The 17,722-nt window shown below is 37.3% G+C and overlaps 1 protein-coding gene across 1 annotated transcript; it reads left to right on the top strand.

The window, feature by feature from the left end:
- The first annotated feature begins 2,200 nt into the window (after positions 1 to 2,200).
- On the top strand, positions 2,201 to 17,530 carry slc2a12 (solute carrier family 2 member 12). Its single transcript, XM_038292652.1, has 6 exons — positions 2,201 to 2,288; positions 3,100 to 3,217; positions 10,156 to 11,451; positions 15,718 to 15,840; positions 17,067 to 17,199; positions 17,291 to 17,530. The coding sequence occupies exons 2-6, from the start codon at positions 3,124 to 3,126 to the stop codon at positions 17,382 to 17,384; spliced, it is 1,740 nt and encodes a 579-aa protein (XP_038148580.1). The 5' UTR covers positions 2,201 to 2,288; positions 3,100 to 3,123; the 3' UTR covers positions 17,385 to 17,530.
- Positions 17,531 to 17,722: the final 192 nt, after the last annotated feature.

Genomic DNA, 17,722 nt, shown 5'->3' on the forward strand with positions numbered 1-17,722 from the left:
AGTATTGAAAAGCACTGAAGCCAATTTGAGAAAGTTTTTGAGATAAAAGGAATTTAGGAATTCATACCAATGCATTTAAAGAACTAACTCAGATCTTTTACTTTCTTGTAGCAAAAGTGCAGATAATAATGTTTTTATTCTTTAAATTATGTAACTCAAGCACACAAAGCATTTATGCTTTCAAGGACTGTTTCACACATTTGATCTAAAAGGAAGTTATTCATAGCAACTGCACACCATTGTAGGAATGTTAGGCCTTAAAGCTACAGTGTGTAATTTTCAGCGACATCTAACGTCCAGACTGCAGACTGCAGCAAAATGAACGTCTCCCCCCCACCGCTTCTCCCCCCCAACAGTACGGCAAGCGTTAGGGGACAAAATGTCTTCCACGACGTCGGAATCACCTACCTTCTCAAGTGATGAGGTTTGTTTACATAGATAATTTTACAGATAGTATTTCATTAGTCTGTGTAGGGTATAGATTTCATGTAGACTTTAGATAATAAATATACCCGTTATTTTTTCTACATCGTTGTGACGTTTTGGTGAGCTGCTTTGCATGGTGATATAAACAGACGAAGTAATTGTAGTCATTAGTTTAACAGCAAGATTGTGTTCGCTGGAAGAATATATATTCCCCGTTTACAGAGTCCAAGTCTTGTTTGTGGCACGGGGGTTACAAGGCGAGGAAGAGGGCAGAGAGGCCGGGGTGGGCGTGCAGCTAGGGCCAGGCGAGGGAGGGGTGCCAGCGGGGTGAGAGCAGAGGAGGAAAGGCTTGAAGATCTCCAAAGGAGCCGGAGAGAAGTAACCGAGGTATATATCCAGAAAATTATTTTACAGAAAATTACTGAATCATTACCTGTGAAACGTCAGGGACGTTGCTGAATAAGTATACTGGAGAGTAACAGCATCATCACGCAGCATGTTATTGTTTTAGACAGGTCTGAGCATACTGTACTCCAAAAACTGCAGTGATATTAGACAATTGTGTGTGTAGGATTAATTACCTGTCCAAGAGAAAACTGGCAACTTGAGCGTCACTTTGAAAACCTTTTTCCTCCATCAGTGACTTCCATCGTGTAAATGCCGTGCCAATGTTGATCCGTGTTTTTTGTCGTTTCTTGTCACGCTTGCGTTTATTCTCGTCGTGTTTCCGCTTCTTAGATGACGGGGGTTCGGTGCCCGCCGCTTTTCGTTGTGATACAGAGTAGGCATGATCCTCCATTCGTCTGATGTTTGGCCACACAGTGCCAAACAGTTTGCAAAGTCACTCGCGCCTGCCGCCTTGTTCACCTTTCTTGTTACTGAGGCGCAGTATACCTGCTTCTTCTTCTTCTTTGGTTTCAGGCAGACTAAACGCTTCTCAGGCATAGTACTGCCATCTACTGTTCAGTACCGTCTCAGTTAATCTCTCTCAACTTGCCGTAGTTATTTTCGAGCGTAATGGGCGATCTCGCAATCGCTAGTTTGTTGCCTCTGCGCTTGCCGTAGCGCAAAGATGTCAGCCTCCATGGCTGCGAGACCCGCTCCTATGTAATTATAAATAACGAATTCTAAGGCAACGCAAATATTATGGTTAAATGGCTGAGCTCATAGGTGATGATAAATAACATAGTTATGTATAATATATTAAATTTCTGACTTTATATCCCTGTAATTATTACACACTGTAGCTTTAAACTTGTCATTTGTAAGGCTGCAGGGGCATGCATGACAACTTTGGATGAACTGCATGTGGTAAAATCCTTTTGTTTTCATTTGCTGTAGGAGAGAAAAAGCAATATTTACACAGGTGTTTTTCACTGTAGATTACATAGGGTGGTAATAAAAAAAACCCATCTGTGAGCACAATAGGTTGCGCAACGAGACCTTTTTTATTAAATTTTCGTGTTTTTATTTTTCAAATTTTTTGTTTGTTTGTTTGTTTGTTTGCCTAAAAGTTCAAGGCTCAAAATCGAGGCTCATAAAATTCTTTCTTTATCTTTTGTTTTTAATAAATATTATTTCCCCTTCAACGTTATTACCGCTGAGATACACTCTGACCAATAGGGCTGCTTATTGGGAAATCTTAGGGCGAACACCCGTCTTTCCATTGGTTGACACAGACATAAATGGGCGGGGATAAGAAAATGCCTTACCATAACAAGAACGGGCGCGTGCTCAAACACGAGCTCGATAGGAGTTTCCAGAACTCAGCCCGGCGACGAGACCCGAAGGGGAAAAAAACACCAATGGCTCATGCAAGGCGAGTTTAATCCGACAACAGTTCTGACAGCTGGGGCGTTCAGGTAGGACTCTGTCATTCTGAGCAGCTGTCATGCAGCAGAGGCAAATCTCAGTCCTCTTAGGCATAGAGTGTGACAAACATTATTATGTATATGTTTATATTTTTAAGTGAGTTTGCTGCCTGGTGACGAAGTTTATGGGTTTGCAATTGTCAAACATTGAAGAAGTAAGTCTCATTCTGCAGCCTCAGAGGGTCCAAACAACAAAGCCTTCAAATATGCATGCTCATACTAGTTTGTGAAATAGTTGTAATCCCTTAGAACCTCGTTCTACAGAAGCAGATGTGATTTCCTGCGGCTTTTTCGCAAAAAATATTTAGGAAACACTAAGATATGCTCTCTATAGCAAAAGCTGGCTATATTATATGTTATCTAAGTCAGTTGCACCCATGCACTCTGGCTTCAACCCATGTGATGATTGCATGGTTTGCATTAAAATTAGGGACTTAATACATTTTCTTTTGTATCTATAAGTCCTAAGGTTGTTTTTTTCTAAATAATAATAGGTTTGTATGTTTTCACTTTTTTAAACAGCAAATACAGGATAAACTACCTTCAACTGCATGGTTATATATTTTGTGTCTATTTATTAGTCTTAATCAGAGTTTTGAGATATTAGAGTTTTCAAGTTTTATGAAGAAATTGCTTTTTTTGTTTTGTTTTTAAAGCTACATTACTTTTAGAAATGTATTTGTAGTCATCCGATAACAAGACAATGTATTCACTTTTTCTGGCTAGCATTACAAAATGTAAAAGTCTGTTGTTGTTTTTCCAATTCATTTCCACTGTGTTATACTAATTTATTTCATGCTAGGCCTATTCTCAGTTTCCATTGATAATGGACCACAACACTCAGACCATGAAGACCCCTAGACACCTACCAAGCGATCAAGCGTCTGAAACCCAGAGGCTGACCCCACCTAAAAAACCAGGTACATACATTAATACCTTTAGGCACTTAAAGTAATGTATTGTTGTTGTGTAATAAAGGAATGTATCTTTATAGGGCAGAGAAATCTTTGATAATCAGTATCTGACTCAAACACCCATTTTAACACTGCAGTGATCTAATTAGGATTTGGAGATAAAAAGGTTAAAAAACAAAGAAGTTGTAAAGTGCTTTCTGAGCAATGTATTGTTTTTTTTCTTTATAAACATTCTTAATCAAGTTTTTATTACCTTACAATTTAAAGGTTAAGTTTTATCTAGTAAATTGGCAAACATAACCACTGGAAAAAGATTAAATAATTTTGCATATACAAGCGGATTGCTTCAGAGCTATCACTGGAAAACTTGTCATGTAAGGAATTCTTTACCATATCTTTCGTAAACTCATTAAAGATGTTGTTTATCTGCTTCACGTATGTTTTTAAGGCATTACCAGCCATGACTAAAAGTAAAGTTTTATTTATGGGCCTTTGGACTTAAAACGATTTAAAATAGTTTGAAAAAGTATTATATGAAAGTTTGGCTAAGAGTTCAAATGGGCTCTGTGGAAAAGTTTTTTTCTCTTATTTTTTTTTTCTGGTGGATTATTAATCCCAAATTTTCACCTATTTATGTTGTGTACAGCGGGTCTCCTGCCAAAGGTGACATAACAGAAGACTGGTTAGGGTGAGAACTAATGATTGTCAAGTCTGCCAAAAATATTTGGAGCTCAGTGCTTCAAAAATGAAATTATTTACATGGAACCTTTCCATGTTTGTTTAAGAATCAGGACATGTCCATACATCAAATTCTCCAATTCTTTCTGGTCAACCACAAAGCCAAACATTGCTGATCTATTCCTGCCCACCATCAGGATCCACAATTGGTTGTACAGTTGACTTTATTGCCCCATTTACACTACCCTTTTGAAACTGTGCCAAGATCGGTCTGAGCACGGTAACCGAGACAACTGTTGAGTGTAAATGGCACGCATAACTGAACTGCACCGTGCCAGACACATATTTGTGTCTGCATCGTGCCAGACACAACTGGCCAGACACTTCTGGCTCAGTTCTCAGATAACAAAGAGTGAATGAGAAGACCTTACAGTCAGCCTCCGTATCATGAAATTTCAGATATTTATAAAAATACTAGCTTGCCTACCGTGCCACACAGTTCCAGGTATGATTCTGCTTAGCAGTGTGATAAACCTCAACAATTGATGTCGTTTCCTGCATCTGTAAGCCCTGATTAGACAATATAATAACACAATTCTAACCAAACTTCCTGAATGCTACGGGTGGCGCCATGTTGATTTGCTTGTTTACCTGTAGAGAGCAGTTGTACCGTAGACCGTCACTAGGAGCCAAGAAACCGTGCTAGCGTGACGTGTAAACGGTCGTAAGGAACCAAGCTCGGCACGGTTAACTGATCCAAGCTCGGTCTGAACTTGGCACAGATCGGTTTTCAGAAGGTAGTGCAAATCGGGCTTATGGACTTTGTAGAATAAAAAGGGGCACTTTCCCTCTCACTGAAGAAAATTAGTGTCATGTCAATTAATCGGTTGTTCTTTTTGTGATTACTCAGTTAATAATCTCAGACAAAAAGTGCTGTATTTAAAGGTATAGTGAAGGATGTTCTTTTAGCGAGTGGATCATCAAAATAAGTGGTCCTACAAATTGCCCATCATTCTGGTGATATGTTTGCATAAGGCCATCATACGTGCTCGTCCCTATTTTCACTTACGCGTGGGGAGTCTGAAATAGTGGAAAAATTGCAAATCTGCTTTTGGAAAGTAAGCTTGTATGAGCGATGCAAACAGCAACTTTTAAACCAAGCATGCATGAGGAGAAATGGGCTTGTGCACGCTCTCTCATAGGTTTAATAGGCGTTTCCTCTTGGGAGTGGGTACAGGGTTGATTTTTTTTCTAAGAGGCTGTGCCTTTTTAAAAATTTGCTGAAATCCTCCACTATATCTTTAACAAGATTTTTGAACCAGTTCAAGCAAATATAATGCGACATTTAAATCAAGACTAAAAACACGTTTGTTTAGGTTTGCCTTCGACTGTTCTAGATAAACAGTTCAACTGAAACATCATTAGTTCAACTTTTTTATTTTCTTTAGTCCAACTGTTTTTAATGTTCTTTTTGGTTTCTGCATTTTTTCCCCCTACTTGCTTTGATTCTGTTTTATTTTCCTATATTTTAGTCATGTAAAGCCCTTTGCATTGCCTTTGTACTGAATTGTGCTATACAAATAAATTTGCCTTGCCTTGCCTTACTTCAGTTCTGAATGGAGACGATTTAATGACTAAAAGTTTTTCACTTCAGGTGTCAATTTTATATACGGTACTCTAAAATGTTTACCTTATAGTATACTGTATAACTCACCCTGAGTTGGCTTTCTTTCAGCAGGTGAGACGTTTTAAAGTCTGTATGCTCCCATTTACAATTGCTAAATTAGTTGACAAATATTTGAATGACAAATAATCACTGATCTGATTAATCAATCAGAGCTGGTTGATAGCTTTGGTTCTGGCCAAATCCGTCTTTAAATTACCTAACCTGGTTAAGTCATAGTCAAGAATTTGCCTAGTGGATGGCTAGTGCAAGTCTGCGCTCTGTGCTCTGTCATCATGTCTTTGGGCAAGATGCTTCACCCTTCCATGTCATATAGTGGATTTACCAGCATTCTGTGAGATAGATTTCCAAAGTTTGGGGTAATGTTTTATAGCCAAACCCTGCTTTAAACCCAACAGCAACACCACAGCTAACCTGTCTGATGGTTTTTTTTGTCCTATAGGTGCTGTTTGAGCTTAAGTGTTTTGTAACATATTTCTGTTACCTTCAAAGAACAGCCGAATTGCAAGTTTAAGTTAAACACTGATGGATTATTTGTTATAATTAGATAAACTCTGATTGCAATTGATTGGATTCAGGTGGAAATATTCAGATTTAAGAGAGTAAATAGGGCGGGTTTTCTTTTAATTCACCACTGTGCACTACCTAGTTTTTGTGGAAATTCTCAAAATTTCTATTATGTACCACTTTGTGGGAGTAACCTTACATAATGGGGTAAAGTTCAAGAGGTGTGAATGCTTTTGTAAAGCCCCTTTCTTTTATATTTCACATCTCACCTCCGGCCACTCCAACCCCCCCTCACATGTCAACCGGGTGATTTAGAACACGTTCTGCTTCAATTAGTGAACAAATGATCTAAGTTTGCAAACTGGGATCATTGACTTTGCTGCATGTGCAAATTTCTTTATGCTGAGTGCTTCCTAAAATGCTGATTTATGATGAAACCAAAACGCTTGTTTTTGACATTATGGTGTTCTTCTCACTTTGACCTTTAGTGAGGCAACAAAGACGTTTTATAAAACCTAAGATGTTTAAACATTAACCTATCAAATTAATATTGATTAACAAAATCTCAAACACAGCAGACCCAGTATAGAAATAATTGTGTTAGAACAATAAATCAGAAGTCTGACCTTAGCCCCCCGCCCCAAAAACATATGAATTGTAACGGAATAAATATACTTACTATCCAACCCTTTCACCAATCTACAGTATGTGTCAAATCCTCATTTTTTTCAGCTGGATTTTATTAAACTAAGTTGACTTTGTGTAGCAGTATACATGTTAGACTACAAATTTACACTTCAGGCCATAAAGTTTTAAATCTTATGTGTGTTTTAAAAGAAAAAGGCTGCTCTGACCTGCTCAGATTACTACAGGACGTATTGGGTTGATGTGGATGTATACAACAGTCTTCATTCAAATGATCCCTTTGGAGAGTTGGTGACCTCAGTTATCACTCCTAACTGTAGATATGTGAAGATTTGGTTTTCTTACTTATAAAGATCAACATACATCTGCCTTATTTAAATGGTATGTTCTTTTTTCCTATTTTGAAGAGTTTTGATGTGAAAATTGCTTATGTGCCAATACCTATTTAAAGCAAACTGAATGGGAATCAGGAATTTATCAGATTAAAAGATGTTTTCCTAGAGTTTCCATTTATATTATGGGAATTATAATGATAACTCCTTATTAATAAAATCAAATTGAATTGTTTCAATTTTTTCAAATATTTTTTTTCAATTTATATTTATTCTTTGGTAATACGTTATTAATTCATTTTAAAGAAGTTTTTTACTTTAAAATGGTTAGAATAAGGGTGCAAAATGGAAAGGTCTTTCTTTTTGTAACCTCCCTATCTTTCTAGTCTCATGGTAATGATCCTACCTGTGTATAAGGCACACAGACATGTCCTTACAAGATAACCTTATCATTTCTCCTATGAACCTCTGACCTGTATTTCCACAAAGTCAGCATGGTTAAAGCGATATGGTTTCGTGGATGGCTAATGCAAAGAAAGCTTCTTTGTTTAAAGAAAGAACTGATAAAAAGAACATCAATTTGTGGTTTCATAATGATCAGTTCATCTTAGCCATGGCAACGAGTCACCTCAGTTTCCCGAATAGCAAATGGGTTCAATCTAAATCCAATTAAAATTCAATGAATACAGTCAGATTCCTATCTGGCTACAGACACAGAGATTCACTCAAGTTTAGATCAAACAGAGTAAGACTTGTAGGAAATTGATAAAAGGTCGCATCTGTCCAATGGAGTTCATCATTTAGCAGCTAAACTGCTTATGTCACAGCACTTGTTTCTGTTATTCATTGAAATTTTTGACTGTCTTTAATTCCATTGTATTTACAAAAACAGTGACATGTAAAAGTATTTCTATTATGTTTCTCTCTTATATCCCTAAACAAATCTCCAGTGCTGCCATTGCCTTCAAAAGCCACTTAACTATTTTCCTCCGAAAAAATAGAATTTAGACCAAAGAACATAATGTAGCACCTAAGTAGAGAAGTCTAAAGTGGGTTTAGATCATAAAGCAATATATAAGTACTCTGAGTATCTCTAAGATACACAAAAAAAAATAATGCATCAGTTTTTGGCATTAACTTAATCATAATTTGTTAATTTAACACAACTGTTTCATGTTTGTAGGGTAGGACATAAAACAATTTTGTTGAAGTTTTTTGAAATGACCTGCATTCTCCAGTAAAAAAAAAATGTACATGCATAACCCTGTACCAGCTCCTGATAGGGTATTCCTATTAAACCCATGTGAGACCATACACAAGCCCATTTCTCCTTGTGCACGCTGTTTAAAAGTTGCTGTTTGCATCACTCATACAAGCTTAGTTTCCAAAAGATTTGCTATTTTTATACTATGTTAGACTCACCACCGGTAAGTGAAAATTGGGACGAGCACGTAGGATGGCCTTACGTAAACATATCACCAGAATGATTGACAATTAGGAGGACCATTTATTTTGATGATCCACCCCGAAAAATAATATTGTCCACTATACCTTTAATGTTCAATCTAGTAATCTGAAAATGAACATTAAAATGTAAAACATATGGCCTTATTGTAAACTCACCAAGACATGGCTGTCTACCTCAACGAAATAGCAAGGATGCCCACCTTCAATCTGGAGGAGCATTAGAGACCCGCAGTGTATGTGGGATGTTAAAAAGATGACTATATCCACTCACAAACCTTTAATAGAAGAGCGATAAGAAGAAACTTTTGTCAAACAGAAAGCATAGAAAAGTTTAATAAGCAATTTGACAACTGGACACAGCAAACACAGATTGCACTCTGGTTAGATCAGGCAAAAATGTTATTTTCTGGCCATGCATAACCCCATACTTCACCCTTAAAGTAACATTTCTTCTGCAGAAATTTGGTGGCAACATCATCCTTTGGGATACTTTTCTTCAATTTAGTGGGAGAGAAATTGTTGATTAGAAGATGGATAGTAATATGGGTAAATCCTTTAGTAAAAAGATCAAGACCTGCAAAAGGCGGATCATTGTGTAGAGCTAAAACAGCTGGGGTTTTAGATCCAAGTATGTTTCTGTGTGCTGTAAAGAATCTGTGGAAAGACTGAAAATATTCTCAGATGCTCTCTGATCATACAACATTAATTAATTAGTATGGAGACATTTAACCATGATCGCAGTAGAATTAGTTTGGATAAGACATTACATGGTTTTTAAAAATTCTTATTCAATTTACAACATGTAATCAGAGGTACTCATAAAAGTAACTAAGTAAAAGTAAATTATACAAAGAGTATTTTAGAAAAAGTCAGAAAACTGTTTACAATAATTGGAAAAGTAAATCACTAAGCACTTTTGTAGTTGGTGTCCCTTTACATTAGAGATAAAATTTGTTAAAAAGCTAATCCTAAGAAAACACGATATTCAAACAGTACTGTCCATAAGAACTTAAAGTGATAGATAGTGACATGTATCCACCACTGTGCTGTCTACCTGAGAAGACGTCTGTAAGAAGACAATAAAATGGTTCCTCTCAGATTTTGAGAAAAAGAACCAATAAAGTGCAACATGTCGAAATAATTTAAAGGCCAAATAGAATAAATTTCACTCATCATTTATCAACAATAATTCAGAATGGTTTAATATAATTTGGGTATATCCATTTTAAATGAAACTGTATAAATTACTTTCTCACCCTCAATAAACATAAAAGAAATTCATATTTCAGTTTTTACAAAAAAAAAAAAAGTACAAATCTTAACCAGTAAGGAGGACGAGAACAAACGGAGCGCAGTTCTTTTCTTCTTAAAATGCCCTTTCCACATAAGCGAATAATTTCATGATAACATCAGGTTGTTTTAATTTGTAGTGAGTAACTATAACTCAAGAAGTAAAACTTAAATTGTCATGTCTGTAATTTAACAAAATAAAAGTCTTGATAAAAAAATTGTAATAAAAAAAATAAAAAATGAATTCTGGGTCCTCTAAATGCTGGAATACAACAGTATTTTATCAAATCCAGATGGCTGATCTCTCATAATTTCTTTTATTTTTCTGTTTCTTCCTCAAGGTTGCAGCTGCCTGGTGGTTCTTGCTGCTGTGTCCGCCTCCCTGAGCGGCCTAATGCTCGGTTATGAAATGGGCCTGACCTCAGGGGTCCTCCTTCAGCTGCGGAGCATCCTCTCTCTGTCGTGCAGAGAACAAGAACTTTTGGTGAGCTCCCAGCTGCTCGGAGCTCTACTCGTCTGCCTGGCGGGGGGCACTATTCTGGATCACTACGGCCGCCGCTGCTCCTTGCTCCTGAGCGCTGCCCTGGTGGTTGGAGGAACTGTTGTGCTTGTTGCTGTGACTTCACTGGTAGCTCTCATCCTGGGCCGTGTGATAGTCGGAATGGGGACGTCTTTATCAGGGACCGCAGCGTGCCTGTACATTGCAGAGATCTCGCCGAGGGAGAGGAGGGGGCTGCTGGTCACCCTGTATGAACTGATGCTGGTTGTAGGGGTGATGCTGGGCTTTGGCTGTAGTTATGTCTTCGCTACTACGCCCCATGGATGGGCATATACATTTGGACTCGTAATTCCACCTGCACTCATCCAGATGGGTGCACTTCTCTTCCTCCCACCTAGTCCCCGCTTTCTAGTTGCTCAGGGAAAAGTGGAACAGGCGAGGGTAGTGCTGGTCAGGATGAGAGGTAGATTTAAGGAGAGTGTAGCAGAGGAACTCAGGGAAATCCAGGTTGGGCTGAAGGAAGAATCTGAGCACAGTTTCTGGGAGCTTTTTAGTTCTAAAGCTAACCTGCGCTTACGGCTGCTGACGGGAATTGCCTTAGTTTTCCTGCAGCAGGCCACCGGGCAACCTAACATCTTGTCCTACGCCTCACCTCTTCTTCGCAGCATGGGTTTTGACAGCGATGCTGCTGCTACCTTGGCATCCACAGGTTTTGGAGTCGTCAAGGTAGTCGGTACGATCCCTGCTGTGCTGCTAGTTGACCGCCTGGGAACCAAGAGCTTTCTGTGTGTGGGAGCTGTTGGAATGGGAATATCACTGGCTGCACTCGGTACCCTGACAATGCAAAGCCGCACCCACCTAACGAGCCTTTGTAAAAGCCAGACTTTATTAAATCACACCAATTCACCGTGGGATTTAAACAGAACCTCAGTAGATCTGGACATCAGTGAGATTTTTTCAACTCAACTACCAAGCCAATGGGATTCTGAGGAGGAACAGTGGACTGATGCTGAGAATGACAGGTTCTGGGACTCGGATAGAGCGACGACACATGTAGAACTGTCTTCCTCTCTAAAGTGGGTGTCATTGATAAGCCTGCTGGTCTACGTTGCAGCCTTCTCAGTTAGCCTGGGACCTAGTAAGTATCTGTTTGTTCCTTTTCCCTTTCCTCTACCTCCTATTCATTGCATCGCAAATTTACAGAATTATCAAAATAATCTTCATTCATTCAGCCTTCCTCATCTATCAACAAAGTCTATTGATTTGGTTTTCAGAAGTAGTTTCTACACTTAAAACTAGTAACTACAGTTTACTTTGTTTGGATTTTTCAATATGGTTTTCAATATGTTTAAAAGTAAAACTTTGAAGAGTGTGCATTTGTGTTGACGCCCTCTAAGTGAATAATGTTATGTAGAACCACTTCCAATGGAATTACAGCTAAAAGTCTTAAGGGCATAAAGACAAGAACCTGTTTTACAATTACAGTACATCCTCAGGGTAAATCATGGGTAGTTTTAAAGCACACACAGGGCTCGTCATTTAAAAATTCCAACTAAGGATTCTTTGAAGTCGTAGGGAAATCATTTTTAATTGTCAAATCATTCTGGCCTAAACATGTATATAAATGCACTCTTTATCAGACGATATCTTCAGCAGGCGTAGAGCTAACAGAACTGGCAGCGTTGTGAGGCAAGGGCTCAAACATGTACGGCTGTAAGCCTTCTACACCAAACAAACCTTCTGCCGCCCTGGCATCCTCTTCCACAACAACTTCGTCCCCGCTTTCCTCCTCTAATAAAAAATGTATGATAGAGGAGACTCATCCATGACCTCCAACACAAAACTCTCCTCCTCTTGCATGTTTCCGCTGTCCATAACGTTCCTTGACAGTGTCGTTTCTAAGTCGCCAATTTAGTGCTACATGGTCCCAATGGAATTTCCCATTGGGAACCTACTAGCACTAAGTTGCTAACTGGTTAGCAAGATGCTGCCAAGAAACCGGCCACAATGACACTTGCTTGCAAACCTTCCGCCACAACAATCCCGCCCTCTTGATAAATGACCAATCATATTAATTTTATTCACTCGTCGTTCACCACTCGTGAGAATTCTGAAATGCAACTGTTGGAACAGCCGTTTCCCTACGACTTTAAATAAGGAATTAATAAGGAAAACAATAAGCAAACCAAAATAAACAATGAACGTGTGATAAGTGGGCATCTTACTGATAATATACAAAAATTGCGTGGGCAATGCAGAACAGGTTTGCACAGCAGTTCACAATAGCCTGCACATGGTTTGTGCTACTGGCAGTCTGCACAAACTGGGTGGCCATGAAAGAAAGATGATGTTCAGTTAGAGCTACTAATGATAAGAATTGAAAAAATGTAATAACAGTAATATTATTGTAAATGATGATAATAACAAATAATTTTAAATGTCGAAAACATATACAGTGGGCCAAAAACTCATTTTGTCAACTAGGGCTGCAACTAACGATTATTTCGGTTAATCAGTTGATTAGTTGATTAATAATTAGATAGCCCAAGGTTCCTTAAAGATTTTTTTTACAAAATTTAATGAGGTGAGATTAAAACTTTTCCACTTCAGGAGTTCTGGGTAGAGCATCTGTAAAGACAAAAACATTTTTTTAATCTTAAATGCACAGGATTTTAAAATTTATTCTGAATTATGGTGGAAAATAACTGTTTAGTCTATAACAAAAGTTTGACTCAATACTTTGTAGCCTAACCTTAAAGATCCAACAATGTGATTTTATCTCTCATAGTTGAAGTGGAGGAAAGTAGTAGTAGCAGTTAAAGTATGAGGAAAATTACAGAGCTCTCTCATCTTTCTAAGCAGGATAACGTGCACAATCAGTGGCTGACTATGTGCTTTTTTGTCCCACTGTATTAATTTCAAAATGCTAAAAACATTTTTAAAAAATCGAAATTATAAAAGCTAAATTTAAAATATTAAACATCAATCATGAAAACTGGAAAAGCTAACTTTCTGACATACAATAGCTCAGGAAGCACCTGTCAGACATTCAACAAATTCAAACTTTTAACAGCTGACACATAACATTTTAAACCAAGGTAGGCATATAATAATTTAATACACATTAACTGCTTCATAGGAGCACACTCTGAGATATATTATGAGATATATATATATCCACCATATATTTTTTCTTCCTTTTTTTCTTTCTCCCTAAATCTCCTTTTACAGGCTCTGTGATGATGTCTTGTTCTCTTGTCGCTGTTAAAGTTCTGCAGGTTGTAGTGCTGTTGCCTTGCAACAAGAGGGCCTTGGATTTGATTGCTGGGGTTGTATGTCTAATTGTTGCCCTGCGATGCACTGCCTACATGTCCAGGGTGTTATTTTGCCTTTCGCCTATAGACTGCTGGAGATGTCTGTCATTGAACTTATATGCATCCCCTGCTACAGTGCCTTCCAATATTTTTGTTTTGATAGTTTGCAGCTGACCTTCAAACAGGCTAAACATTGATTTCATTCAGTTGGTTTCAGGTTACATTATGTTTAACTGTAACAGTTACTGCCTTCAGTACCTTGTTGAAAGGAGTATGTCTCAAAACTGTCATTGAGTTGGTAGTAGGGTCAGTGTAGTGACTATTTTTACAAAACTAAAATTCGAAATTCTAAGAACTTAAGACGTGATCAAAGCAAAAGGTGAGTTCAACTCAAATAGCCACCTGATGCACCGTGGATTCTGGCTTATGCAGTCCAAAAAGATCAAAAAGGGTCAAAATCCAGTTCTCTGCTTGCTTTATTTCTCCATTATGACAAACAGGGTATAGGCTTCACAGGATTCTTCTATTGCTCTCACTCTGATTCCTGCACCTGGTCTCTGATTGACTGACTGATTGATTGACTGGCTAAAAACTGAGAACTTGTAAAAAACCATATGACCACCCACGTGCATCATGAGCTACCTAAGACCTCCCTATTTATACTGTGAAACACCCACATCTCAAGCTAAAATTAACTAATTAACTGAATCACTAAACAAATCTTATTCTAAATAACAAATCAAATGAAATAATCAAAATTCTAAGATTTAACTAAAAATGGAGAGATAGCTCCTAGAGTCAGCATCACAGGACATCATTTACATTATAATATCTAATGTCTTCATCTAATAAAGCCTTGTATGCTAGCTAATTGAGTATATGACCACCGTAGCAATCTAGTATTAGTTAGCAGTATCTTACCCTTTTAGCTTCACTTGCTTTTACTATTTATTAATACCACTCCATAGCTTCCTTCTCTCTTGTACTTATAGTGCTTCCTCTTGGCCATCTTGGTTCACTCTGAGCCTGACAACACCTATAAGTTAAATAGCTGTTGTGTTTCACATCATTTCACCGCATCTCAGGATGAATCGAGTAGAATAGGTACTATTGGAAATTGGCTTTTTTTTTTTTTTTTTTAGGTTTTATTGTCTTCGTTATGGTTTGGCTCATCGCTTAGCTTGAAAATCTCTGACACCTTCACGGAACAGATTCCAAGATTAAATTCCATCCTTCTGGGCTTTCAGTATTTATTTTAGGGCTGAAACAAATAATTGGACAAATTTATAATAATAATTTAGCAATCGATTAATCGTTAAACGAGACTCTAAAATATGCCTTTAGCTGACAGAGCAACCCACTTAGAGCAGTAATTATATCAAAATTGTAAAAGAAAATATGTAAACATTTTGCATTTAAGATAAAAAAAACTGTTTTGTTTGTCAGTATGTTAAATCCAGCACTCCCCAAGTGGGAACATTTTAGTTCTACCTGATTTAGAATAGTGAAAATCTTCTTTAAGGATTCTTTGGTTGTCCGATTATTAATGAATTGATTAAAAAAATAATCAACAGATTACTCGATTTGCAAAATAATCGTTTTATTGCATTTAAAAATGTACTGGATTTTATTTAAAGACATCAGAATAATGGGGCCTAGATTCTGCAGGGACTCTTTTAGACTTTTTTGGTGGGAAAGTTAAAACTATGTATTTCAAGTTAAAAGAATACAAAATGTTTATTTGTTTATCAAATAGAAAGTTGAATAATGTTCAACTGCAGTTTAACATCCTACTATACAAAAACATTTCAAGGGGTATGAAAAGTTTTACGACAATCTTATAAATGCTTATCAATCACGATTTCCCCTTGGTCTTCGTCCAATACAACATCTCTATGTAGTTAAAGAGGGCAGTAAATTAAGTCATTGCACGAAGGAGAGCAAGGTACACGAGTTACAGTCATACAGTAAATAGGATTAGGTTAATAAGGTGATAGGAACTCAGCTCCCCTGATAATGCAACATAAACCCTGACTCAGAAGTTTCTACTAATGACCCTTTTCATTGTCTTCATGTTCTTCTCTTCTCAGTGGTGTATGTGGTCCTCAGTGAAATCTTTCCCATGGGAGTCAGAGGCAGGGCCGTGTCGGTCGTGTCGGCAGTGAACTGGGCCACAAACCTGCTCATTTCCATGACATTCCTCACCATCACAGGTTTGTATGTTAGTAAATGTGTTCTATCAAGATTGCATGAGTTACCATAAAGCTAGAGAGACAGATAATCGGTAGTTATACAAACAGCTTCTATGCGCAGTAGTCATTAGTAACAAATGATTTACAACACAACTTTGCCAAAGGGAAGGGAAAAGATTAGTTTCTGCAAGATTTGTAAAATCCCTGATTTCAGATCAGACAGCTCCATTCTATATCAAGTTATGTTAAACCTTTATGACAACCATTTATTATGCAGTGTTCAATATCAAAGTCTAACAGTTATTTTATTAATCTAAAAAAACGTGGTTTAATATCAGATGAATATAAAAAAATAAATTTTTTGTTTATGAAACGATATATCAAGGACAGTTTTCTTTAGGCCACCTGACCTTCTTGTAGCGAATGATTCTCCCCTTTATTCATTTAACTTCACTGAGGTGCTTCATTCCCAAGGTTTTCTCTGCTATTAGTTTTCAGTTAATAGATTTTTAAGGAGCTTCTTGTATGTGGAGTTTTTATTATTTTTTAGTTAATTTCAAATTTTCCTAAAACCTTCTGCAACATAAATTAGAATTCATGATGAATCCTATGATTATGGGCCGGCTTGGTCCTTCTGCAGCAAAGTGTCTCTTAAACCAATGATACTTCCACCTCAATGCTTCAGTCTATATGTGTTTTTTTTTTTCATAAAATGCTTTAGGTTCAATAAATTTTTTAATTCTTTTGACTTCTTCCTCCTCTTCCTGCATAATGGGGGTTACATTGCCACCAGGGGTGTTGATATGTACTTGAAAACTTGCATTTTCAAAGATAAAACAATGTTCCATCTGTGAGGATGTTGGCTATCCATGAGTTAAAAACAACGAACAGATAAAGAGCTTAAATGTATTCATGCTAATTTATATCTAGTTTCAGACACCTACTCATACATCTTTTAGAGACAACTTACTCCATGTGTCCTAATATTTTCACTCTGTATATTTCTTGTGGTTAGGATTTCCATGAGAGATATTTTACATATTGTTTTGCATAAATTAACAGGTTCTGTTTAGTTTTAGTTCAGATTATATTATCTATCATTCCAAAGGGCTGAAAAGGAATCCTTTGGTCTAATTTATTACTGCCTGTGACACTGATTAATAATAATTTTAGAATATACCATATATAATCACATTTTTACCATTTCCCAAGTGAATAAAGTGTGAATGTGTCTTTTTTATCTCCAGAAAAGATTGGCGTTCCAAACGTAATGTTTCTATACTCCGCCATGAGTTTTGTTCTATTGGTTTTTGTCATCCTCTGTGTCCCTGAGACCAAGGGCCGGACACTGGAAGAGATATCAAAAGAGCTGGCGAAGAAGTGAGAAGTGAAAGCCTGCATGTCTGCTAGAGGGTTGATTTGTAAGATAAAATACTTATTTGTTCTCTTTCCACTTTCTCTGAATCAACAGGAAGAGCTTTGAGGTGCAGCTTTTCAGGCAGGCACAGCCCCAGGAGAGCCTGATCAACAGGACCCCATCGACAGAGGGCCCCAGAAGCATCTAAATACCATTTGCAGCCATCAAAATCTGCAGCAGATGTAACAAAATTTGAGAAACAACTGTTCATCCGTAAAGTGTTAGCTGGTCCAGATATTAAAGCTCAATCATTAGGCTGTTGGAATAACAGGAATAGGAAGAAGCTGAAAAGTGAGATTTTCTAAGATTAGGTCAGCTCGGGGTTCACTAATATTGTATTTTTAATTATCTTTTTTTTTTTACTTCAGTTTTATTTTTCATTCATTATTCTTTTGCAAAACAAGAAAAAATAAACTTTAAAGGTACTTTTAATGCTGTAACTAATCATTTCAAGGTCCAATGAAAAAAATTTTCATTTGTAAATGA

Source organism: Cyprinodon tularosa, unplaced genomic scaffold (genome assembly GCF_016077235.1).
Source record: "Cyprinodon tularosa strain WSP-4 unplaced genomic scaffold, ASM1607723v1 ctg315, whole genome shotgun sequence".
NCBI lineage: Eukaryota > Metazoa > Chordata > Actinopteri > Cyprinodontiformes > Cyprinodontidae > Cyprinodon > Cyprinodon tularosa.